The sequence below is a fragment of the Musca autumnalis genome, unplaced genomic scaffold (assembly GCF_047663935.1).
Source record: "Musca autumnalis isolate F117 unplaced genomic scaffold, ASM4766393v1 scaffold_5, whole genome shotgun sequence".
NCBI lineage: Eukaryota > Metazoa > Arthropoda > Insecta > Diptera > Muscidae > Musca > Musca autumnalis.
The window spans coordinates 145,259,254-145,285,008 of NW_027412088.1; the positions used below are offsets into that span (position 1 = coordinate 145,259,254).

The 25,755-nt window shown below is 36.6% G+C and overlaps 1 protein-coding gene across 1 annotated transcript in view; it reads left to right on the plus strand.

Moving 5' to 3' along the window:
• The window catches only part of LOC141404744 (uncharacterized), a 445,852-nt gene that overhangs the window by 7,582 nt on the left and 412,515 nt on the right, over positions 1 to 25,755 (plus strand). The window contains exon 2 of the mRNA XM_073988448.1: positions 19,633 to 20,439. Coding sequence (XP_073844549.1) covers positions 20,428 to 20,439 — 12 coding nt within the window. The 5' untranslated portion in view covers positions 19,633 to 20,427. The remainder of the gene's footprint in view (positions 1 to 19,632; positions 20,440 to 25,755) is intronic.

Consider the following 25,755-nt stretch of genomic DNA (forward strand, 5'->3'; position numbering starts at 1 on the left):
TACATACATATAAGGGGAAAGAACTTTTGACCTTTCTCTTGATGCAAATTACAATTATGATGGGGTTAAATAACGTACCAACTGAACCAGTTATATGGAGTTTCTTTATGTGTTTGGTTTGCTTGTAAAAGAGAACTAAATTTTCATTCCATTTTACAAAATGTTGCTCTATCGATATACAGTCGAACTTCTCTATACCGTCAGTAGCTCTTCTTCATTGTAGGCTACTTTGCCGGTATACGAGGGGCACTAAAAAACTTTCTGGCTGGGCAACACGCTGTGCCGCCAGGCTTCATTTAACATTTTTTGGAAAGTTTGACAGCCTTAGCGTACTAAGGACAGTTTGACATACGACCATGTGTTGTGTTGTTTACAGTGACTTGAAAAAATCACTTTGCAATAAAATGGAATTTACTTGTGAACATTTTCGTCCTATAATTTTTCACAAATTTCGACATGGATAATCACGGCAAGAGTGCATCGAATTCAGTAGTGGCCGACACTCGCAAAAAAACGAACGTCGTGAGGGTCGTCCAAAATCGGCAGTTGTACGAGAAAAAAATGAAAGCGTGCGTGAACGGATAATGCAATATCGCTGTATTATATACCGTGAGAGAGAGGCATCCTTGGGCATTTCTTCCACAAACTAAGATTTGATATTTCATGAACACCTGGGCGCAAAAGCGGATTTTTCTCGTTGGATCCAGCAAAATTGGTCAATTGCTCAAAAAAGGCTCTTGTGGTTTTGTGCAAAAAATTTTGTAAAAACGGTCGCGGTGCTTCAAACGACATTTATAAGATCGTCGCCGACGACGAATCTTGGATCTATGCTTGGGAGCCCGAAACAAAACAGGAATCGACCATTTGGGTCTTCAAAAGCGAGTCCAATCCAAGGAAAGTTGTTCATAGAAGATGACCTTCGAAGCAAATGGTCCTCTGTTTCTTCTGCAAAACTGACCGTGTGGCGACTATACGGCTTGAGATATGTAGGACGGTTAATCCCGAGTGTTACACTACAATTTGTTTGCCTGAAGTCTCCTGAGAAATTCCAAAAACGAACAAGATAAATCGAATCGTTCTGCATCATGACAATGCGAGCTCTCACACATCGGTTCAAACCAGCGCCTGTTTGACCGGACAAAACGTGGAAATGATGGGTCATGCGCCGTACAGCCCTGACTATGGATCCAATGACTTCATTTGATTGCAGCACATCAAGAAAAACAGGCGTGCTCAATAGGGTGGGGCGATTTGAACACCACCACGGGCGCCTGGATTTTCTGATTATTGGGATTGTACTGAGCAAAAAAGTCCACTGGACCATATGTCTACGGTGAAAATCGAGCCCCCGGATTTTAACTTGAAGTTTTTTTTCAAGGTTTTTTGGATATTTTGGCATATATGTAACAGCCAAACCACTGAGATTTTCGATCCAACACAAAGACAAATATTGTAGCCAAGGCAATAATTAAGAACTCTCTAGTACACAGCAAAAGCATTGGAACGCTCCTTCAGGCAGTTATGGCCCGGAGAATGTGCACATTTTTCGGAAAATATCGATAAATTACACTGTGCTACAAAATTTGACTCAAAGTCAGTGGGTGGAAATTTCCTTTTGGAGAAGAATGCCCTTGGTGAGTCTACTAAGAACGCAAAAGGAAATTTTCAGGGTAGGTCAAGTTTCTGAGATATGGTTTGGCCAAAATATCCCTGAAAAAAACTTCAAGTCAAAATCCGGGGGCTCGATTTTCACCGTAGACATATGGTCTAGTGGACTTTTTTGCTCAGTACAATCCCAAGAATCAGAAACTCCAGGCGCGCACTATCACTTTTTTCCTTCCATACAAATCGCCCCGGCCTAGTGGTCAACGATGTTCGTCGCCAGAAGATGCTGTAAAATCGTTTTGGAGGTGGCTTAATCAAGCCACTGAAAACAACCCAACACATGATCGCATGTCAAACTGTCCTTAGTACGCTTAGGCTGAAAACTGCCAAACTTTCAAAAAATGTCAAATGACGCCTGGCGACACTGCGTGTTGCCTAGGCCAGAAGGTTTTTTAGTGCCCCTCGTATGCCCTTCAGGTCTTAAAATAGGGACCAAAATTACATTTTTATATCTTTCATACAAATGTAATGGTCCATTTCACGCGCTAAATAATATGAAACTCTTACCTCATGGAAAATTTCGTGATTATTGAGCTATAATTGCGACCGACCACTAGCGTGTTTATGATTGCACTACAAACAAATAACTGGGTATATTAGGCTGTAACTCTGTTATCTTATCATGTACACCAACACGATTGACATCAATAGAAAGTTTAAGCGTTCCTCTTCGAAGTATAGCTTACTTGCCCGGAATGTCTCTTCCAGGAATAAAGATATATGGTGCGGCCTGGAGTTTGATTATAATTTATAAAAGATAGACGGAACGATATGGAACGTTTAATTATATTTGTCATTCCGTTTGTAGCACATCGAAATATTCATCGAAGACCCTATAATGTATATATGTATATTCTTGATCAGCAAAAAAATTCTAAGTCAATATTACCATGTCCGTCCGTCTGTCTGTTGAAATCAAGATTCAGCTTGCAATATTTAAGATAGAGCTTTATAATTTGGTATAGGTGTAATGGAAACTTACACCTAGGATGTTTGAAATTGAAAATGGGCCATATCGGTTCACGGTTTGATATAGCCCCCATAGAACGGTACTTCACGATTTTCGGTATATTTAAGTTTTTTAGTCACATTTTTGCAACGAAGTGGCTGAAATTTGGTATTTAGTCTTTTTTGTGGCTATAACACGTTCCCCAAGAAATTTGCCAGTATAGGTCCACATTTTGATATTGTCTCCATAGAACGGTACCTCCCGATTTTCGGTATCTAAAGGTTTTAGCCACATTAACTCAGCGAAATGGTTAAAATTTGGTATTTTGTCGTCTTTAGGGCTTTAAAACTTTCCCCCAGAAATTAGTCAGCGCAGGTCCACGTTTTGATATAGCCTCAATAGCAAGGTACTTCTCGATTTACAGTATTTTGAAGAAAGTAGCTACAATTTCGGAGTTAGTCTTTTTTGAATCTACAAAACTCTTACAGGGATCCACATATTCGCACCGAAATCACTGAAATTTGGCCTTCCTCGAGACTACAAATATTTCTCCCAGAAAATTTTCGGCAATTACTTAGCGCCTTTCCTTCAGAAATTTGTCAGTATATGTCCAGGTTTTAATATATCCCTCATAGAAGGTTACCTACTGATTTTAGGTATTTTTTATGTTTTAGCCACAGATCCATATATACTCACCGAAATCACTGAAAGTTGGTCTTCTTCGAGACCACAAATATTTCTCCCAGAAATTTTTCGGCAATTACTTAGCGACTTTCCCTCAGAAATTTGTCAGTATTTGTCAAGGTGTTTATATATCCCTCATAGAAGTTTACCTACCGATTTTAGGTATTTTTTATGTGTTAGCCACATTATCCTACATAAATGGGTTGTTTAAAAGAAAACGATATTCTTCAGCCAGCGGGTTCCTATTTATTTTAATACAGTTCGTGGTGGAGGGTATAAAAAGTTTGGCCCGGCCGAACTTAACGTCTTTCTTATTTCTTATTATCTAAAATTGACCTAGCTGTCTATAGTTTTATATCACTATTGTTGTTAAGCAGTTAAAAATCGTGTAACTTTAAACATTGCCATTGTGTCCTCTTTAGCTCTGTGCCTTGCATTTGTTCATGATTTTGCCCACGCCACATCAAACACACATTTAGTTTTGTGCAACCCCATCTTAGGCACCGTGGTTGGATTTAGATTCATAATGTAATTTGGAAATTAAATATTCCAGATCAAATCTATTTTATGTCAATTATATAGGATTTCCTTCCTTTTTTGCCCAGTTTGAGCGGCCTGTCGAATACATACATACATATAATATTACGAACATATCCAAGCAGGCAAGGAAGACTTTATCATATCAGTGAGTGAAGCCCGTTCCTATTGCTCAATGTTTTGAGATCTCAGTTATATATACAATTTTGCATAGCCAAAAATTGTCAAGAAATTCTTCTAGAATTAAGCATATGAAGTTGTACTGCCTGAAAATTTATTGCCACAGTGCACAGTGGATCCACTTGTATGGAGAAAGTGGCCAAAAATATTTAGAGTGTAAAAATCAAGGCAATGCGCCGGTTACAGCTTTGTGCTGCTGCGAAGAGTGTTTTAAGAAACCACGAGCGTGACATTCTCCCCCCTTTCCCCTTTGGAGGGGGTATACGGTAAGAATTGTTTTATGCTGTTAATACAAAATGACATGAACAAAGGGCCCGATTATCTTATGATGCAAAAATAGGCTTGAGGAAACAGAACAATCTCCAAAACAACATAAAATCCAACCAATTTAGCAGATTAAAAAAATCTACATTTTTGTCTGAAAATTGGTAATATTTTTAATATAGGTCTTATAGCGTTCTTCCTGTAAGGCACATACCGCCAACGTCAGACTAATTTGAAAGAAGATTTCTTCATCTCGCCACTGATGCCAATTATGTTAATGTACGTGGTCAGATAACAGAATTATAAGCTAATTTATCCATAGAAACCCTATTCTAGGGTAGCTTTAGTCAGCGACCCACCATTTATAGTCTGGCACTAGATGGCAGCTGATTTTAATACTGAATAATCTTAAACCCATGACCTACTTTGGAAAATTATTCCCGAGGTGGGCACTGGTGGGCATCATGACTAAAACCTTAGGTCAAAATTAAGTATATGATCGAATTGGCATTTCAAAATACACTAAGAAAATATGCAGCTAACTAGAATTCCGCAACACGCTAAAACACTATTTTTTCATGAAAATTAAGCTGTTACCTCCTCCTTTACAATCCACTATAATACTTTGCTATACGTATTAGTTTCGCGATATTTTGAATATATTTACTTGCACTTAAAATATTGGTTGTACTCACAACAAAAAGTATTAGTCAAATGTTCCGACTTTTGAAGCTATTCTTAGGAAGATCGCGTTCGAATGAAACAAAAACTTATATATTTTTAAAAAGGTCCATGTCATTGCTGTCATAGTTGCCAGATGTTGTACGAAAGTTTTGACATTCATTTTTTTATTTTTGGCCAATGGGTGGATCCACTGTGCAGTGGTTGTGGTTGTTTAAGTTTACAATATTGTGCAGTGATATATTGTACCCCGAAATTTGAACAGTCCCGTTATATGAAGACTATACCAAAGATTGGACCTATGTCGCTACCAGGGTTTCGGAGTCGAGGTATTTTTGGCTCGACTCCGACTCCGACTCCAGACGAGTTTTTTTCACGACTCCGGCTCCGACTCCGACTCCGGGTCGACTCCGAGAGTAAAATCCTACACCCCTAAAAATGAATAAAATTTGCACAAATTGTTAACTTGTTCCTATGTTTTGGCCTATATAGGCTAATGTGTAAGTTTTTCCTTACATATTCATCAGAAAGGACATTCGTTCGAATACTTTCGAACATATCAATATTGTTTCTGCCGAATCTTACATTGGAAAATAGCAAAGTTAGAATGTTTTTGTCGGTTTTCCTTTTTTGCACGAGTATATTCTGGACGGAATTCTTCCGCGTAAGAAAATCGCTGAGCTTTCAAAATATGTGAAAATGAAGGAGCAATACAAATCATAAGGACTACGTGCAAAAAAAAAACTATAGGCAATTCATGACCAAGTTTCAAACAGGATGTAAGCCAAAATTTTAGTGTGCTTAGCCTCAAAAGGAGACCCCGTGTTGTAAAGCTCAATAAAAGCCATTTTTTTATTTTTTCCGTGAAAACTACGTAACTTTTTGGCAGTTTTGTTTTCTTCATCTGAAAGAGAAAAATATTGCGAAGTTTTGAGGCCGCCTTCGAAACCCTGTTTTTATCAAACCAACTTTAGCTCGAAAACTTATAAACCAATTGTCATCTATTTTTGTGGCCGATTTCGAGAAAAACACAGTTTATTTTCTGCATACAAAATAAAATAAATTGTTCCCATCCAATGCCCATACTGAAGCAATATTGTTCCGATCGACTTAAAAATTTGACTACCTATGCTATGATATTAATACATTCCACTTTTTTCTGAAATTTATAAGTAGGGATCACCCCTTAATCTAAAATTCAGCGCTCACATTTTGAAAATTGCTGTGGAAATATTTGAGATATAGTGTGTATTCTACCCAGCACGTAGGCAGATGGATGTTTTCTGGAACTGAAAAATTAGCACACGAAGAGATTTCGTGCATGAAAATATTCTACAAAAATGTTGCTAGGAAAATGTTATGTAGGGTCGCTCCACTAGGACAAGAAATCGATATTGCCATGTTTTCACTTCTTTATCACTTTTACCTGATCCTTTCTCATGAAAACTATGATTATATATTTCATTGAATTTCGTATGTGATTGTGTAGAAAACTCGGATACACATGAACTGTATCTGTTTCTGGCAGACAGATGCGGTTATTTGAATGTCTACATCTAAAGCACTCATCGAGTATATAGAAAGAAAGGTTCCTTACTGAAAATATGTTATCTAAAAATGATGAAACAATGTCTCCAAACAGAGATATAAAGCTATTTTCTCAATGATGGATGGGGATCAATGAAAAAATTCACTATGTCATTACTCAGAAATTTCAGCTATGGAATCCTTTGGGGGTTTCAATTGAGGCTTTCATTCCGAAAAGGAATTTTTCCACTCCTAGATCTTGAATTCAATTTTGTGCCACAGGGTATTCAATAAGATTTCCCATAGAGACCACACTGTCTTTAATAGAAGACATAGATGATTTCTCATAAAAAACTGGATGAGAATACCAATAGACCTTTGTGAGAAGACTTCTGACGAAAGAGGTTAAAGGTCCAATCTTAATTCGATTGTCATAGAGCTTTACTTTTGTTTGCAAAAATGTAAAGAATCAATTGGATCACCAAAATAGGGATGAATAGACTACACTTCAGAGGATAGTAAATATCCTGTGAATCGTCGCTTAACTTAGTATAATATACCGTTTGCATATATGTTTTCTTATATAGATTTCTTTTAAAATAAAAATGATTTTTAAAAAAAATGTTCTTGTTCCAAATTTAATGTTATACTTCTATAACGTGGAAAAAATTTTGCCCGGAGTCGGAGTCGAGTTATTTTTTTCGACTCAGACTCCGACTCCGACTCCAGCAAAATTGCTCGACTCCGACTCGTAGACTCCGACTCCGACTCCGACTCCGAAACCCTGGTCGCTACACTGACAGAGCTAGCAAGACAGCTCGTATCATTCCGAAATCCCCGTTGACAAAATGTGAATATTTGCGAACAAAAATGTATCATATTCGAAGGACCGGGCCCCCATATCACATTAAAGCCAATCCATTCTTCATTTCCTTTCCCGAAACTTTTCACTGTGCCCAGTAGGGATGAACGACTGAACTGAGTCACGAAAAAATGCCATAAAAATCGCTATACCAAAACATTTTAATTCTCCCGGCATTCTCATCGGCCCCGAAATAGCAAGAATGTAACTACGCTTGTGTGTGTTGAGGTAGTAGTAGTAGTAGTAGGTGTAAATGCTCGTCTTAGGTGTTACCCTGTTGTTGGTTTCTGTGTTGATGAATGTTTGCACGCCGTCACAATGGCATCACATGTCGTACACCCTGACAACTGACAAACAACAAAATGAACAAACCTACAAACGTACACAACACAAATTCTTATGCGAAACCAAGGTGCGCACACTCGCGCCCTTGCCTTGCCAAAAACAAAGAACAACAAAACAGCAAGTGATTTTGCGCTCCACAGGGTGTGTACGTACGGACATACCATCATCATCGTAGAATTCGCATGATGATGATGATAATAGTACGTCCAACGTAACTTTGTCTGTCCATAGATCCGCGCCCTCGCCCAGCAATAATCATTGTTGTGTCTGATGGCAGTGGTTTTTAAGCGCGCTGGTGGTGTCGCCCAATTAAATTGCCATAAATAACATTACAAGCCAGCGATCACAGCACTAAACACAGTGTAAGTTGCAAGTATCGGATGTGTGTTGTTTTTGTTTTTCATGTTTTGCTGCGGTTCTCATATCCCCTCCCAGCCCCCTCTCTTCGCCTTTAACTTTACATTATTTATTTTCCTGTCATTTGGGCATGGCACCTAAAGACACACCAATTGTTGGATTTGTTTTTTCATTACCCCCTCCCAAAAAAGAAGAGAAACATTACAGCAGCTATGCCGCCAGCACACAATTCACAGCCCTGATTTTTGCCTCTGCTGCTGGCTGGGTGATGGCTGCATGACTGGCTGGCTGCACCGAAATTATTGCACATTGCTTGCAGACGAGCTATGTGACGCGGGAGTTTTATTGCATTGCAGCACATTCAACTCTCACGCATTTCTGTTCCGTAAACTTGCAACGAACATTAACTGAAACACACACACAGCGACATGGGCAAATAATGTTGTAGGCCGGATGTATTGCGTTAGGTTTTCCGCGGGTGGTGCCAATTAGAGACAATTGAACAAGCGGTGAACAGCGTAAATGAGATTTTTTTCCTCGATGCAACTTATAATGCCTCAGTTGTAATCAGAATGTTGTAATAATATTTTCCGTTTACTCTTTTTTGCGGGTATGCACTGAGAGAAAATAAATTTGATAGTAGATGACACTTCTTTTATTAGAAAATGTGCGATAATTTTGGGTTTAATAAATAATATATATGAATATTTACGTAGGGTTAACTGATTGAATTGATCAAATTGTTTAAACTTGGTATTAGCGGTATTTGTCATAGAGACAGCAAGTCAGGTGTGGTTATTATCCTATAATTCTGCACAAGCTGATTTATGCGTACATTGTTTTGTATTGGTGCGTACTGCTCCCAATGTTACAAGTTCATTATTAATTAGTTCCGTGACGTTGATAATCCCTATTTTTCAGGGCACGTAAAGAAGATACAAACTGTAACAGCGGCAGGTTTTAGAAATCGTAGGTCTTCTTTTTTTGTCATCATTTGATTGTATCCCAACTAGACAGCTAATATTTCGCAAGTTCATAAAAATGTTGCTAGAAAGACAAAGTTCGCAAATTTGGATTTATTTGGAAAAATAAGGAGAATATGGCGATTTTTCTGACAAATGTGAAGGATGCGGATTCTTTTGACCTAAAATTGCGTAGTAAAGAATTCCTCCTAGAAAAGCTTTACCGACAAATCCGAATCCAAAGAACCGGACTTTTTTATCATTTAAATTCATCGAAGTTAAAACGTTTAAGGAACCTGCAGAACCAACGTGAGGGAAGAGACGGTAGCAGTGAGAAAAAAAGAACAATAAAAGCGAAAAGCACTACCATTATTAAGCACATGGTTAGGTTAGGTTGAAAAGAGGGGCGAGTAATCGCCACTTAAGCCAGAAGTAGGCCTGTTTGGTCACTCTAGACTAGGTTTGTTTGAAGAAGGGGAATCTACTGTATTTTATTTTAGGAACTCTGTGCCCTTAACAATATCCCGTAATTGTTTCAGGTCGCCTACAAATACCTGATTAAGATCTGGTATTGTGTCGTTCCCTAACAACTGGGATCTGATGTTTGCGAAAGTGGGACATTGCAGAGAAAATGATCCAGTGATCCGCATGCCCTGCATATGCTGTTGTCTGCACAATTAATCTGGTGCAGATGAGTTTGTAAACCCAGGTGACCTGTAAGGACACCTGTAAGTCTACAGAACTCTGCCTTACCTAGCAGTAATAAGTTTTTACTTTTTTCCTCATTTGGGTCTTCCCATAGGATTTTTGTGGTTTTGCCTATTTCCTCTCTATTCCATAGGGATAAGTGGGTATTTTTTGCCCAAGTTTTAAACTCTAGACGAGACGCGTTTAGTGGCTTTGTGTATCTAAGTTTACTGCTGCTAATTTCCTTCTATTTTTTGCCAGAGAATTTGCTGTCGACGGCAGCTTCATACCCTATCTGGATTTCTATTGGGTGTATATATAGAATAGATTCTAATGCCCTCATTGGTGTTGTCCTCATTGTGCCGCTTACACTTAAACAGCACATTCATTAGTCTTCTTGTAGTATTTTAATATTACACTTTATATCCATAGCTGTCCACCAGACTACTGAAGCGTATGTTAGAATAGGCTAACTACGCTTTTGTATAGCCAGTGTGTCATCTTAGGATTAAGACCCCACTTGAAGCCTATAGCCCTTCTACAGGTTGACCAACATCTATAAGCTTTGTTAGGTCTCTCTGGAATATGGTCTTTCCATTTATTTTTCCTATCCAGGATTGCTCCCAGATATTTAACTTCATTGGAAATACTGATAGTCTTTTTTAGGAAAACTGGTTCTTCAAAGTGTTCCAGTTTTGTTTTCGTAGTGAAAAGACGTATTTCCATTTTTTCAGGGTTTACGTAAAGACCTCTTGGTTTAGCCCAGTTGTACGCGAGTTTTAGCTCTTCTGCATAGCAAATTTGGATCCCCTCAGAAGTATTATAAAGTTGTCTGCACAGCAGACTGGGTCAAATCCTTCATCGGTTAAAGTCCTTAATAGACTATTTATGGTAGTGACCCATAGGAGTGGGGATAAGATTCCTCTCTTCGGTGTACACTGACCATTTTTGTATCTTATTTTTAAGTCAAGTAGCCTGCAGCTTATCCATCTATTCCTTAGCGTGTGGCTTATCTAGTCCCTAAGGGTCCGGCACACCTGAAATTTATCTAAGGATTGGATAAGGGTTTCGGTGCTGACGTTATGAAAGCACCCTCGATGTCAATGCATACCTCTAGTGTGTACATCTTCCTGTCGAAGGTGCTCTCGATGTGGTGTACAACCTCGTGTAATGCGGTTTCCACTGATCTACCTTTAACGTATACATGCTGTTTGTATTTAAGCATATCGTTTGGAATCTTGCTCTTAATCATGGTATCGACTATACGTTCCATGGTTTTAAGCAGGAAGGATGTTAGGCTTATCGGACGATAAGACTTAGGAATTGCGTAACTTGCCTTCCTAGGTTTAGGGATAAATACTACACTCGCCTCCTGCCAGGCTTTGGGAGTATACGCAAATTTTAAGCATGCGTTGAAAATTCCAGATAGCTTGGACGCAATGTAGTCCATCTCATCTGGCGGAAATATCTCATCCGGTCCCGGTGCTTTGAAAGGTTTGAAACTCTTGATGGCATTCTTTACCATCGCTTTTTTGGTGCTTCGTCTGTAGCACATTCCCTAACTACCGGCACCCCTGCCTGCACCGCAGTGCTCAGCGGGAAATGCGTATTCATCAAAAGCTCCAGCGTGTCCTCGATTGTTTCCATCTTATTTCCCATATCATTCACTATAATTTCGGTTTGTGTATGGGTTTTCGATAGAAACTTTTTTATTTTTGATACATCATTTACGCTATCTACCTGTTCACAGAAGCGTTTTCAGGAATTGCGCTTTGCACATAAGAACGCAAAGAAAAGGTGGAGTGATGTCTGCGCAACTGTTTAACTTATATCTTTAAGAAATTCCACACCAAGACGCGGAGAGATCGTAAGGTATGCGGATGGTTGTACAACCTTGGCATAGGATCCTATACTCGACGATATATGTATGTGATAGGTTGCACTGCACTAAGTCAGCTATATAGATATGTACATAGCTGACTTAGTGCAGTTCTTCCATATGAAAATAAATCCACTGCCACGCCTGAAATGGCTCATCTTGAACATTTTTATTAGCCGTTTCACAATACACAGTTTGATGACGAATGTTTATGGCATGGATCTGTACAACTAATGCATACGGATACGAAAAAACATTTATAAGGTGGTTACCAAGTAGTACCAATTTACATTTGACTCTTACTTACTTATGTGCGGAGTTAGAGAACACAAGCCAAACTATAATTCGATTTTCAAAATCTGTAATACCACGATTTCGATCTCGTCATGTTGTATACCTTCAAGTGGGTCAGTATCATGCGCCTTTCTCTCGACATGTAACTTGATGGGTTTAACTATGTCAATGTCGCTATATAGCCCGTGTAGTTCGTGGTTTATAAGATTCTGATATTTACCGACAACGCAGATAGATTCGAATTTTTCTCTCAATCTCCTATGTACCCATGCTTCGGATCCATACATTAGCTTTCGTGTTGTGTCGGTTCGAAGCTGTGGAATAGGTGAAGAATTTTCCGGAGAGAGAGAAAGTTATGGAATAGTTATGTGTTTTTTTCCAAGCAAAGATTGGTTTTGTCAAATTTAACTAGTAAGGAAAGGATCAATGTCGGGCGGGGCCACCACGATTAATTAATATAGTATAATTTGGTGAAAAATTTTCTAGACCAAATTCACATTCACATTTCCCAAATTTCATATTACATGAAATCGGACGGAAAAATCTGTATATGAAAGTTGCGCAGAATTTGGGTGTTTGGTGCTCCAAGTGTATGAAATTGGATGAACATATATATGAGAGCTATATCCAAATCTGAACCGATTTCGATATAATTTAGCACACTTAGAACTATGTCTCTATTTCTTCTGCATCTCCACAAAATCTACAGTAGTCAACGCCACTGTCATCCCATCTTGAAGTTTGAGACCTGTAATAAGTAAGATATTGATTCTCATATTACTAGGTCCTAAAACCTAACATACGATATTTCGTATATCATTTGGACCCTTTCGGCAGTCGAGAGTTCAAGGCCTTAGATCCGGAAAGTCCGCCGTAATGACGACATATGTACATAGTCACGGTTTCTGTCAGATTGTTTTTAAATTCTCTGATCGATGCTACTGCTTTTCTGATATCAATAATTACTGAAGGTGAGACAAACCTGGAAGAGATGCACATCGCAATCGCAAAAATTAAAACTAGTGTTGGATTAGCGACTATTGCGATATCTCCGTTGTTTGACATTCTACGAAATCCTACTTTATCTTGTTGTAAAGGTGATATTTTCTTCTTTTATTGGCAGGTTTTTCTTTTGTTGTACACTTAAATATTATTTGACCATCACCAAAAATAAAAGGCTTGTTTGTCTCCGGGACCCCCATTAACTCCCACAATTTGGTGATGATCCGATCAAAATTGGGACCTGTAGCGTGATTACAAGGTTTAGATGAACAGACTGAAGGAGGGACACAGATCGACTCAGCTCGTCGAGACATTCATTTTGGTATATATAAGCATGGATTTACGACCATTATTTCGATGCGTTACAAACTTTTTGGCCAAAAGCAACTTATAATACCCTCCCCACATAGTGGTGTAGGGTATAAAAAACTTTTTTAACGTAAATTCTCTTATTTTTCTTAAATTCTCAAAAATGTATGAAGACTGGACACCAAATTTCAGTCGATTCGACTGGATAATGTGGCTAAAACCTTCTAAATACCGAAAATCGGGCTGTACCGTTTCATGAAGGCTATAGCAAAACATGTACCAACAATTCTCTGTAGGAATATTTCGCTGCCCTGGTAAAGACTAAATATCAAATATCAGCTACTTCGGTGGGATAATGTCTCTAAAACCTTCAAAATACCAAAAATCGGATAATACCGTTCCATGGGGGGCTAATTCAAAACGTGGACCTATACTTATAATTTTTATCAGAAAAATTGTTTGTCCCCTGGGAACCCTCAGTGTAAAAATTCAGCCAATTTAGTCGAAAAACTTATGTAAAATTTTCAATATACCGAAAATCGGGAGGTACCGTTATATGGGGTCTATATCAAAACGTGGACCTATGTCCATAATTTTTATCGGGAAAGTTTTTTTGTTAACTGGGAAACCTGCACCCCAAATATCAATCCAAAATCCAATTTGATAGCTAAATTATTAAAAACACCGAAGATTGGGAACTACCGTTATGTGGGGGCTATACCAAAACTAAACCGACCTTCCCAATTTTTTGTCAACCAACAATAAGTACATCTACCAAAATTCATCCATTTACGCAACACCTTCTATTTTTGGCCACCGTTTATATGAACTCGCGACATAGTGCGCCGTCGCACACTGGTCGAAACCACGAAAGTCAAAAAATCAAACTATAAAAATGAGAAATGTATTCCATTGTATTCATTACGGACACTCTGGTGCCTAATAGTTTGTTTTTTTCTTAGTTGTTGTAAATGTTCTCTCAGCTATTCACTATCCAACGGAAGAAGCTTTGCATCAGATTTTAAGAAAGTTGTTGCAAAATATCTAACTTCATATTTGCTAAATTGTTAAATAAATTCTTAATAAAACTAAACATAGTTTATTTTAATAAATAGAGAAGGGTGTAAATTAAATGAAAAAATTGTTTGTTTTTAAAAATTATTTTTCTTTTCTTGTATTTTTTAGTGTAATATACTTTTGTTAAATGGAGAGTAACTACAAAAGTTCCCTAATGTTCAGTCCAATTCTTTTGCGACAAATTAAACTGGACTTCCTAGATTCCGAATAATCAACATAGCCGCAAGTCTTGCTGATAAATTCTTGGAAAATTTAGCTTAAATCCTCAGAATACCAAAAACCGGGCGGCAATATTATATTGGGGCTATATCAAAACGTTGACCTAAGTTCACAATTTTTGGTAGAGAAGATATACCACCACCGAGAACCTCCAGTACCAAAATTCAGCTTATTTGGTCTGAAAATGTGGACAAAAGCCTCAAAATACCAAATATTTTGAGGTGCCGTTATATGGGTGCAATATCAAAACGTAGACCTATGTCCAGAATTTTTGGTGCGGAATGTTTGTGTCCACTGGCAACTCCAAATACCGATGTTGTTCATATTTAGTCCATTATTACCCACGGACACATACTACGTTTGTGCAAAATTTCAGAAACATATCTTAATTCGTTTCCAAAGTTATTAATTTCGCACCGCTAGATCAGTGATTTCGACTAGAGGTGGGCGCGTGTCGTGCCGTGAGTAGTGCGTGTTCGTGCCTTCTCGAAAAACGCCGTGTTTGTGCGTGTCGTGCCGGAATACATTTTTGGCCGTGCGTGATCGTGTTTTTTTGTTCGACACGGTTTTGCACGACACGACTAAACACGATCTGCACTATGTGACACGATCGTGCTAAATTTTTGGTCTGCCTTTAGAAGTCGTGCAAGTGACCATACTAAACACGAAAATCGAACAAGAATATAAAACCGACCAAAAAATGACCAAAATTATTTGCTTCGTTTTTGTATTTTGGTTTTTGCCGTTTTGTTATGGAGAGGCCAGAGTATGAGTAAAAAAAATATGATGTTTATTTGCAATTTGTTTTCTTCATGAGAGAAGCAATCACAAAAACTACCCAGAGGGTTAACGAAATATACTCTCTGTGCGACACGAAAAAAATTGACCACATTCTGACACCACGGCGTGATAGAAGACAAAAAATAAGAAGACACGTGTCTCGGCGTTTTTCCCTGTTACTTCGAATTTCGCGGTTATGGCCCCCCAAAAACCTTGATGTCAAAAAGGACCATTTTGTCAGGCTCATATCTTCTAAACCGCTAAGAATTTTGGTTTACTCGTGGAGGCAAAGCTGTAGCTCTCATCTTAAAGAATAATAATTGTGAAGACATAAAATCCATTCAACCTTATCTTCAAGGTCAAAATCGTTAAGGTCAAGTTTCCGTTATAATTTTTTCTCAGATTTTGGCCTACAGATATTAAACCGATCAAAATTGAATCAAACAACCAACTACAAAAATGTACCTTAGATCTCAATAAACAACTTTCTAGAAAATACGAACCCTGTAGAAATGGTTTTTAAAGGTCAAAATAGCAAAAGAAATGCAATTTTTATTTTCTTTTTTCGGTTTCTGCTCCATAGAAATTAAACCATTCAAAATTCAAGGAAACATTCTACCACAATAATGTAACGAATATATCAGTATGCAACTTTGTGGAACATCAGAGCCCACTACGAACTGTTCTTAAAAGTCAAAATAGCAAAAAACTTTAGAAAATATTCGATTTTTATACTTTTTTCTCCGATTCTGGTCGATAGATACCGAAACGTTCAAAATTCAAGAATACAAGCAACTACAAAAATGTACCTAAGATCTCAGTTAACAACTTTCTAGAACATATGAACATTCTAGGAACGGCCCTTTAAGCTCAAAATTCCACTAGTTTTACACATTCTTTCCTGGTCAGGTCCGTAAATAACAAACCTTTCAAATTTTCTAGAGTGTTGAACAGTTTGTTATTTCCAGACCTGAGCATTAACCATAATATAATTGTTAGTGAATTTTAAACATGAAGGAATAAATAAGATTAGAAAAATTAGAAGTACATATGGGGATTTTTGAGTGAAATCGGACAATGTTTCAATGAGAGGTTTTTTATTTCCTTTATTTTTAATGTGGTGATGCTGGTCATCAACAAAACATTTCAGTATATTTTCTAATTTTTTTCGACCAACGGCACAAAATTATTTTTTTGTGTTGTAAGCCAGGACGTTTTTCTCGAATTTGTACATTTAATTGATCCAAAAGGTTGCAATAGTACTCTGAATTTATTGTTTTACCCTTTTGCAGATAGTCAATCAATAAAATACCTTTGAAGTCCCAAAAAACCGTTGCCATAACCTTACCAGCCGATTGAATTGTTTTTGCCTTCTTGGGGCACTTCCTCCAGCTTCAGTCCATTGTTTGGATTGTTCTTTTGTCTCTGGAGTATAGTAGTGGATCCATGTCACATCAACAGTTATGAAACGACGCTTAAAATCCATTTTATTTCCCTTAAAACGATCCAAACAAGCTTGAGAAATGTTCATTCTTATGCGTTTTTGATCGACTGTTAACAAATGCGGCACCCATCTTGCAGAAAGCTTTTTCATCTGTAGTTCTTCATGCAAATTTAAATGGACTCGATTATTTGAGATGCCCCTGATATTAGCAATTTCACGCACTTTTATTCGTCGATCATTTAATAACATATCATGCACTTTGGCTACAATTTCTGTTGTTGTTGCTGTTTTTTGACGTCCACTACGTGGTTCACCTTCAACGCTTATACGACCACGTTTAAATTCAGCAACCCAATTTTTTACTGTTGCATATGAAGCAGCACTTTCACCTAACACGTTCACCATATCATATCCCGATAAACCTTTTTATGTAAATATTTAATGACAGCAGGCATTTCTAATTTTTCCATTGTAAAAAAATTGCGGATGCGTCTTTTTTGAACACCTGTTTCTATATGAAGGAGTTGCCAGATCGAAACAAAATTTAACATGTGTCCATAACAGAGATGGAAGTTTCTAAAACACATAATTTTTTCTGTTTATACCGCGCTTTTTGTGCTAGGCTAAGAAGTTTCCGAACTGCCCTCGTATGCTTAAACATTACGTATTTCATATTCAAATCCTCTTTCGTATCTAAATAATAGTCTTCTGGCATGAAAGCCATATAATGATTGAAAAAATATTCAGCGTTGTAAAAAACAAATTGCATTTGAAAGAGGAAAAGTTAGATGATAGCAAAGCCGTCCACATCCTATATGTCTGAGGAGCCTTTACCAAAGGCGAAACAGGTCATGTCATGGGTTCGAATTGTCGGCCTTCCATTTTCACTTGCATTATTTATCATCAAGCTCGAATTCAACGAGAAATTAATCAAAAAATTAACACTAAAAATGATATTCGCATAAAAAAGGCGAAATTTTCGGAAAAATTATATTGACAAATTTTAAAAAAATTAAGAAAAAATAGAAATCATTCGAATCCCACTACCAGATAAGACATAACATTTTTGAAATTGATCGTAGTTTTATACAAAAAAATTTCAAGAAAATCGAAGGGGTCATTGTTATAAATTGATTTTAAATATTAAATCGCGAAATTTAAATCCAATTACACTGTTCCAAATTGTTTTCTATTTTCTATTAAATACAACAAAACATACAAAAAAGATTTTTCAAATTGGACCAATATTAAAGAAGTTATGAGTATTTCTTTGCATATAGTTTTCATAGAATTCGACTTTTTCAAGGCGCGAGTTCTAACGAGTTCTGGAGCAGTTGGTCGAAAAAATCAGAAAATATACTGAAATGTTTTGTTGATTAGCAGCATCACCACAGCAAAAAATAAAGGAAATCAAAAACCTCATATTAAAAAAGTGTCCGATTTCACTCAGAAACCCCGATATGAATATTTTTTGAACAAATAAATTTACACCTATATCGATTTCCCTTTTTTGTAATTTCGTGCGTGAGTGTGCGTGTTCGTGCCTTCTCGAAAAACGCCGTGTTTGTGCGTGAATGTGCATAAAAATTTTGGTCCGTGTTCGTGCATGTTCGTGCCTAATTTTTTAGGCACGCGCCCATCTCTAATTTCGACCACTGTGCGTCGTTTTGAATTTATACCAATCCCTCCAAGTATAGACATTTGGGAAAGTTTCACAGGTTGGATCCGAAGGAAGAACGGAAGGAACACTTTTTAGATACCCTTGAATTCTTTATATCAGGGTTGTCCATGTTGGTGAGGGATATATCAATTACTCCCGCCTTTGGGTCACTGTTCAAGTTAAACTGTTCGACAGTTGGCCCAGTGGTAAGTCTGTAGGAGTCAAAATTTGGGTGGATTATTTGTCTCTTCTTATGTTCGTTTTCATAGTAGTGTGGTGTTGACCTTGACCCATGAGGTTTATTTTTATCAAAGGTAATTGTATCATTTGATATTTAATGAACGCAAAAACTCGCACCAATTTTGAGTTACTTCTTAACAAAATAGCTTGTCATAAAGGACGTAAAGGAAAGTTTTTTTTAAATAAATTAAAAAGAAAAAATAATTAAAATATTCCGGCTTAAGGGACTAGAAACGTTTGGTTCATATCAATAAAATGGAATGGAAAATTTCAATTCTCAGTGGAGGACATTGGACGCCAGATTTTAAACATTTCAAGAACAATAACTTTAGTTTTTTCCTATTAGTTATGGTTCTTCCCTTATTCATGTATGGAAGCAATGCCTTTAAAGGTAGAATAAAATGTTAAAACAATTTTTTCAAAGTGTGCCTATCGCGAACATAAAATTTAATAAGACAAAAAAATAATTATGTAGAAACCGAAAAACGGGAAATATATTATTTTAGGTGCGCGGTAAATTGGGAAGTTTTGCACAGAGCATACCACCTAGATAAACGCCTATGCAAGCTATACACAATGGAACAAGTAGCGCGTAAGCTTTCTGCTTCATAAATTTTATGTTTATGGATTTTCACAAGACAACGAGGTGGTGCATAAGAAGAAAAAGTGAAGTTACCCTATCAAACCAAAAAAATAGCAACACCACCAACAACAACAACGATAACAGTAACCATAATAAACATAAACTATTTTTAAAGAATTATTGTTGGTGGTTGCCGCCGCCGCCCTACTTGCACGTCGGTCGTCACGCATTATAAACGCCAAAGCAGCACTAAAATTCAGATATACGCCACCAGTACCACAGAATGTGCCACACATACGGCAAATGTTTCGCAGTAGGCCTAGCAAATGTTTCAACCAACAAATCATTCAGTTTTTTTTTCGAGTTTTTTGATTCGAAAATGATTTAAAGTTTTGCACAATTTTCCAAATGATGTGTGTATGTGTTTTCTTGCGTCTTTTTTTAGAGTTTTGCGGTGCGTCTGTCCCTACTTGTTGCTGGGTTAGTGATTTCTTACTCTCTCCGCATGAAACTCATTGAATTTTTTTACACCGTATGAAGAAAAAAATTGAAAAAAGCTTTAAAATGCAACTGTTATAATTTTTTGTTTTTGGAGTGTCTTGCAACATAAGTGTGCAACAATAGCTGTATTTTTTCTTTTTGGCTTGCAAGACAAAACCTTAAGAAATTAAGAAAAAAAAATCCTACAAAGCAATGAAACATTAGTTACTGCAAGCCAAACCAACCCAGACAGCTAAGCTGAACAACAATAAGGAAAGTGTTTATTCAACAGTTGTCATTGCATTAAATGCAACAGCAACAACAACAGCGGCCACGCTGTACGTGTAAACAACAAAAAAGAAACTTCTTCATCCCTACCACCATTCTCTCTAGCTCTCTAGCCTTAAGGCCACAGAGTAAAGAGTAGCATGCAGTGCGGCAGTTTTTCCCCAATAATAACGACGACAACAACAACAACTGAAGAATTGCCAACAACATTTGTTGCCTTAGCCACCACCACAGCCGTTGACGAGACTTTATTGTCACTACAATTACCACTAAATACAAAGACCATCATCGTCGTAGTCCTCCTCGTCATCATCGCCATCGTCATCAACAATAACAGCAACAACATCAACAAACAGCCGAAATCTTCAATTGTCTTCATCAAAATCAGTTCAACAACAGCAACAACATCAGCCCATAGAAATCGGGCAACAGGCGGCAGCAATCATTATTTTGTAAGCTGTTTTACAATTTAATGGTTTTCATGGTAAGTTTTTTTTTTAAACAACAACAAAAAAAATTATAAAATACAAAATACAATAATAACAACATAAGTGTCCTAGTATAACTTAGGACGAATTGTATTTACCCTAAAATTAATATTAATGAATAAAAAATAATGCTCAAAACATTTGCGCATTTATTAGTGTTTATGAGAGGGAATAGGGGTGAAATGATGTCTAGATCTACTGCTGGTGTATATCATGTTATCGGACATAATATTTAAGAGAATTCTCAGATGGCCAACGGAGAAGTTAAAAACACCTTATACCGATATTTCCCAACAAACCACACGGATACAAGTCATTTTTTACATCGGCATACGACTATAGATAAGTTATAACTGAATTTCCAGGAAATTTAAATTGTGTTAAGGGGTTATCGCCACTAATTGAGCATGAAAAATTACATTTTTCATGAATTTTTTACAAGGAATCTACAAAATTTTTAGAAGATTTTATTTTCATCTGATAGACCACAACTTGAGCTACTTTTGGATTTTTTGTGCTGAAAAATATTGCACAGTGTTCTGAGAAATGGCCGCCTACGAAAAACTGTTTTTCCTAAAGCAGTTTGCAATGCCCACTGTCGCTCGAAAACGAATAAACCGATCAGCATATGTTTTTGTGGGATCATTAAGAACCTTATACGAAACGGAATTAAAAAAAAATTAACATTTTAAAAAAATTTTGAACTGTCAAAGTCAAAATTTTGATTTTTACTAAAAAATTGATAGCTTTTTCGAAAAAATCCGTCAAATTTTTTTAAATTAAGTCTCTCGCTTATGTTCAAGCTTTTTACATGTATAATAATCCCTCAAAAACTTTTGAAGATCGGATCATCCGTTTTCGATCTACAGTGGGCACCGCATTCCAAAATGCCATTTTGAGAAACCGCGTTTCAAACATCGATGTTACATACAAATCTCAATGAATTTTCTTTTTCTTACTCTCATATCTCAGCTAATTTTTGCAACATATTCTACATGTACTTTAAAATAAGCCAATAATAAATTTTCGATTTTGCAAAATTTGTAAGTGTAGTAGAGTTTAAACATGGAGGGGTCTCTTGCAAAATTTGTAAAAACGTCAGAAAGTATCAATTGTTACACAGGAAGATAGAATATTAAAAAAATCGCACATACATACCTTCAAAATCTAAATGTTTTACAATCGATGAATCCGAGTTTCACCCATTCAGAATTCGCGAACTGTTATCATATTCTATATAGTATGACTGAAATTCCATTAAAATTAATTTTCGTGGAAGATGTGTTGGCATCAATGTAGAAAAATGGGTAAAAATGGGTTGAAGCCAAGAAGTTTTTTAAAGCTTACATTTTATAGATCTATGCCCAAAGAAATAATGACAGAATACTCCTTGGCAATATGATATCAGCGTATGACTTTTCGATATATCCACCGCATCTAGCTAAAATTGATGCTGATGTCTAGTAATTGTAGTCTAAAGGACAAAATTTCATGCGTGAATTTGATTAAAAAACCCTATTTTAATACCCTCCACCATAATGTGGAGGGCATAATTAAATTTGTCATTCCGTTCCGTAACACATCGAAATATTCATCGAAGACCCTATAAAGTATATATATTCTTGATCAGGGTAAAATTCTAAGTCGATATAACTATGTCCGACTGTCTGTCCGTCCGTCCTTTTCTATTACTCCTAGGATGTTTGGTATTGCAAATGGGCTATATCGGTCCACGTTTTGATAAAGCCCCCATAGAACGGTACCAACCGATTTTCGGTATTTTGAAGGTTTTAGCTTCATTATCACACAGAAATAGCTGAAATTTGGTACTTAATCTTCGTTGGGAGTACAAAACTCTTCTCCAGATTTTGTTCGGTATAGGTACAGGCCTTCATATAGATCCCATAGAACGGTACCTCCCGATTTTCGGTATTTTGAAGGTTGTGGCCTCAATATTCCTCCGAAATGGCTGACATTTGGTATTTGAGTCGTCATTTGGGGTATAAAACTTTCCATATGAATTTTGTTGGTATAATCCTACGCCTTCATATAGCCCCCATAAAACTGTACCTCCCGATTTGCGGTATTTTGAAGGTTGTGACTTCAATATTCCACCGAAATGGCTGAAATTTGGTATTTAGTCTTGATTGGGGGTATTCAACTTTCCCCTCTAAATTTTTCTACTCTTTCTTATAGGCTCCATAGAACGTTACATCCCAAATATCGGTATTTTGAAGGTTGTAGCCACAATATTCCACCGAAATTGTTGAAATTTGGTATCTAGTCTTCATTGGGGGTGCAGAACTGAAATTTGTAGGTATAGGTTTACGCCTTCATATTTCACCCATATAACTGTACCACCCGATTTTCGGTATATTAAAAGTCGTGGCTTCAATATTGCTCCGAAGAAATTTGGTATTTAGTCTTCGTTGGTCGTATAAAACTTTCCCCCCTGAAATTTGTCCGTACATAGAATGGTACCTCCCAATTTTCGGTATACGGGGGCAGTTCGGAAACTTCTTGGCCTAGCACAAAAAGCGCGGTATAAACAGAAAAAAGTTAAGTGTTTTGGAAACTTGCATCTCTGTTATGAACACATGTTAAATTTTGTTTCGATCTGGCAACTCCTTCTTCTTCCTTATAGAAACAGGTGTTCAAAAAAGACGCATCCGCAATTTTTTACAAAGGAAAAATTAGAAATTCGTGCTGTCATTAAATATTTACATAAAAAAGGTTTATCGGGACAAGAAATTCATAATGATATGGTGAATGTGTTAGGTGAAAGTGCTCCTTCATATGCAACAGGAAAAAATTGAGTTGCTGAATTTAAACGTACAAGAATTGAAGATGCACCACATAGTGGACGTCCAAAAACAGCAACAACAACAGAAATTCTAGCCAAAGTGCATGATATGGTATTAAATGATCGACGAATAAAAGTGCGTGAAATTGCTAATATCATGGGCATCTCAAATGATCGAGTCCATTTAATTTTGCATGAAGAACTACAGATGAAAAAGCTTTCTGCAAGATGGGTGCCGCATTTGTTAACAGTCGATCAAACACGCATAAGTATGAACATTTCTCAAGCTTCTTTGGATCGTTTTATGCGAAATAAAATGGATATTAAGTGTCGTTTCATAACTGTTGATGAGACATGGATCCACCACTATACTCCAGAGACAAAAGAACAATCCAAACAATGGACTGAAGCTGGAGGAAGTGCCCCAAAGAAGGCAAAAACAATTCAATCGGCTGGTAAGGTTATGGCAACGGTTTTTTGGGACTTCAAAGGTATTTTATTGATTGACTATCTGCAAAAGGGTAAAACAATAAATTCAGAGTACTATTGCAACCTTTTGGATCAACATTACAACACAAAAAAATATTTTTTCATCAAGACAACGCACCAGCGCACAAGAGTGTTTTAACAATGGCTAAAATCAACCAATTAAAGTACGAGTTACTTGACCACCCACCTTATTCTCTTGATTTAGCTCCCAGTGACTTTTACTTGTTCCCAAATCTAAAAAAATTCCTTGCTGGCAAGCGTTTTACCTCAAATGAAACAGTTGTAAACCACTATTTTAAAGACCTAGAGTAAAACTATTTTAATCAAGGGATAGAATTGCTAGAGAAGCGTTGGACTAAGTGTATTGAAGTTTCAGGAGATTATATTGAAAAATAAAAATATTTTTGAAAAACTAACTATTCCCTTTCATTGATGGGCTAAGAAGTTTCCGAACCGCCCTCGTATTGAAAGTTAGTCACATTGTTTTACCGAAATTGCTGCCATTTTGTATTTAGTCTGCTTCACAAACGAAAGGAAACCAATTAAAGCCGCGGATATAGATAACTTGGAAATAGGAAAATCAGGAAAAATATATTTGAGACAAATCCGCGTTCTAAACAGCTATTTTCCTTTAAAATTTTTTTACATAAATGGAATCCTTTATACGCTATTATAATATTTGCGAAAACGCGTGTCATAAATTAGAGAGATACGCGAGTAATATGGGTCTTTTACGCAAAATAGAATATGGAGGCACATCCGCGGTTCTTGAAGAATCTATTTGAATTAGGTGTATATTGACGCATTTTTGATGGGCGCTAATGGAACCGGATGCGTATCAAAATAGTATGCACATTGCGCGACTTTTACCCACTTTAAGGTTTTTAGCATTGTGAGAAGCAACTAACGGCACACAATGTCCGCTGAGTGAAACATCGAAATATGCATATGTATTGAAAGAGATTGATTCGCTGTATCGAAAATCGGATACGCATCTACCGACTTTAACTAATTCGTGACTAACAGGCTTTTTAATTTTCATAGTTTTTGAGTGATTGTAATTTATATATTACTCTTAATTTCCTATCCTTATAAGTTATCACAGTAATCAGTTAAGCTCTCGCGATGGTAAACCATATTTCTTGGTGAAGTTTTAGCAGTATACTTTAATTATTGAAAGGGATTTTAGCGAAATAATTTGAGAACTCCCATATATTTTTTTCTAATTTTTCTAATCGAACCAAAACTATATTTGAAATAATATTTTAACAAAATAAGTTTTTTTTCTCTTTCGTTGTGGCTATAATATGCAATTTATAAAGCCAATGTTTATAATTTTGGTTTAATATTTTTTTACGCATTGTCTAGATTCTCTACGTATTTGTTATTTATTTTTTAGAGGTTTATACGGACCCTGAGTTAGTATAGTTTAGATTTGCTCTCAGATTTTTTTTAATTTTTTTTTCGATTTTCCGCGAAAATATAAACAAATTTTAAAAATTATGGTGCATCTACGGATGTATGCCAAATGCTGTTACTGATATATGCATAGATTTTCTCAATACAACAAATAAGAAACTTTTAAAATAGTTTTTCTTTATAAGAGAATAAAAACCGCTATAACTTTTGCGCGCATCGGCCAGTTTTGTGAACGCGAACAGATTTGAAACCAGAATTTTTTCTTTAACCTCTATACTAAAAATCGTAGATGTGCTCGCGAATTTTTTTTTTTAATTTTTTTAAAATGGAATTGTGAAGGTAATTTGGTTTTTACCATATATGTATGTTTGAATTTACTCTGGTGTGGACCGGGACAAACGTCTAAAAAGTAAAGACAAATTCACTACCGCGTTAGTACACGCGAAAGAATAAAACAGAATAAAGAAAATGAATCAAAACAGAAGAACAAATTTCATACCTACACATGTGAATCGTTAACAAATCTCTACTCGTTTCGAAGTTGTCAACGATTACATTTTCTATTTCAAGTTGCATAACACTGTGCAACATTTTTAAGGTG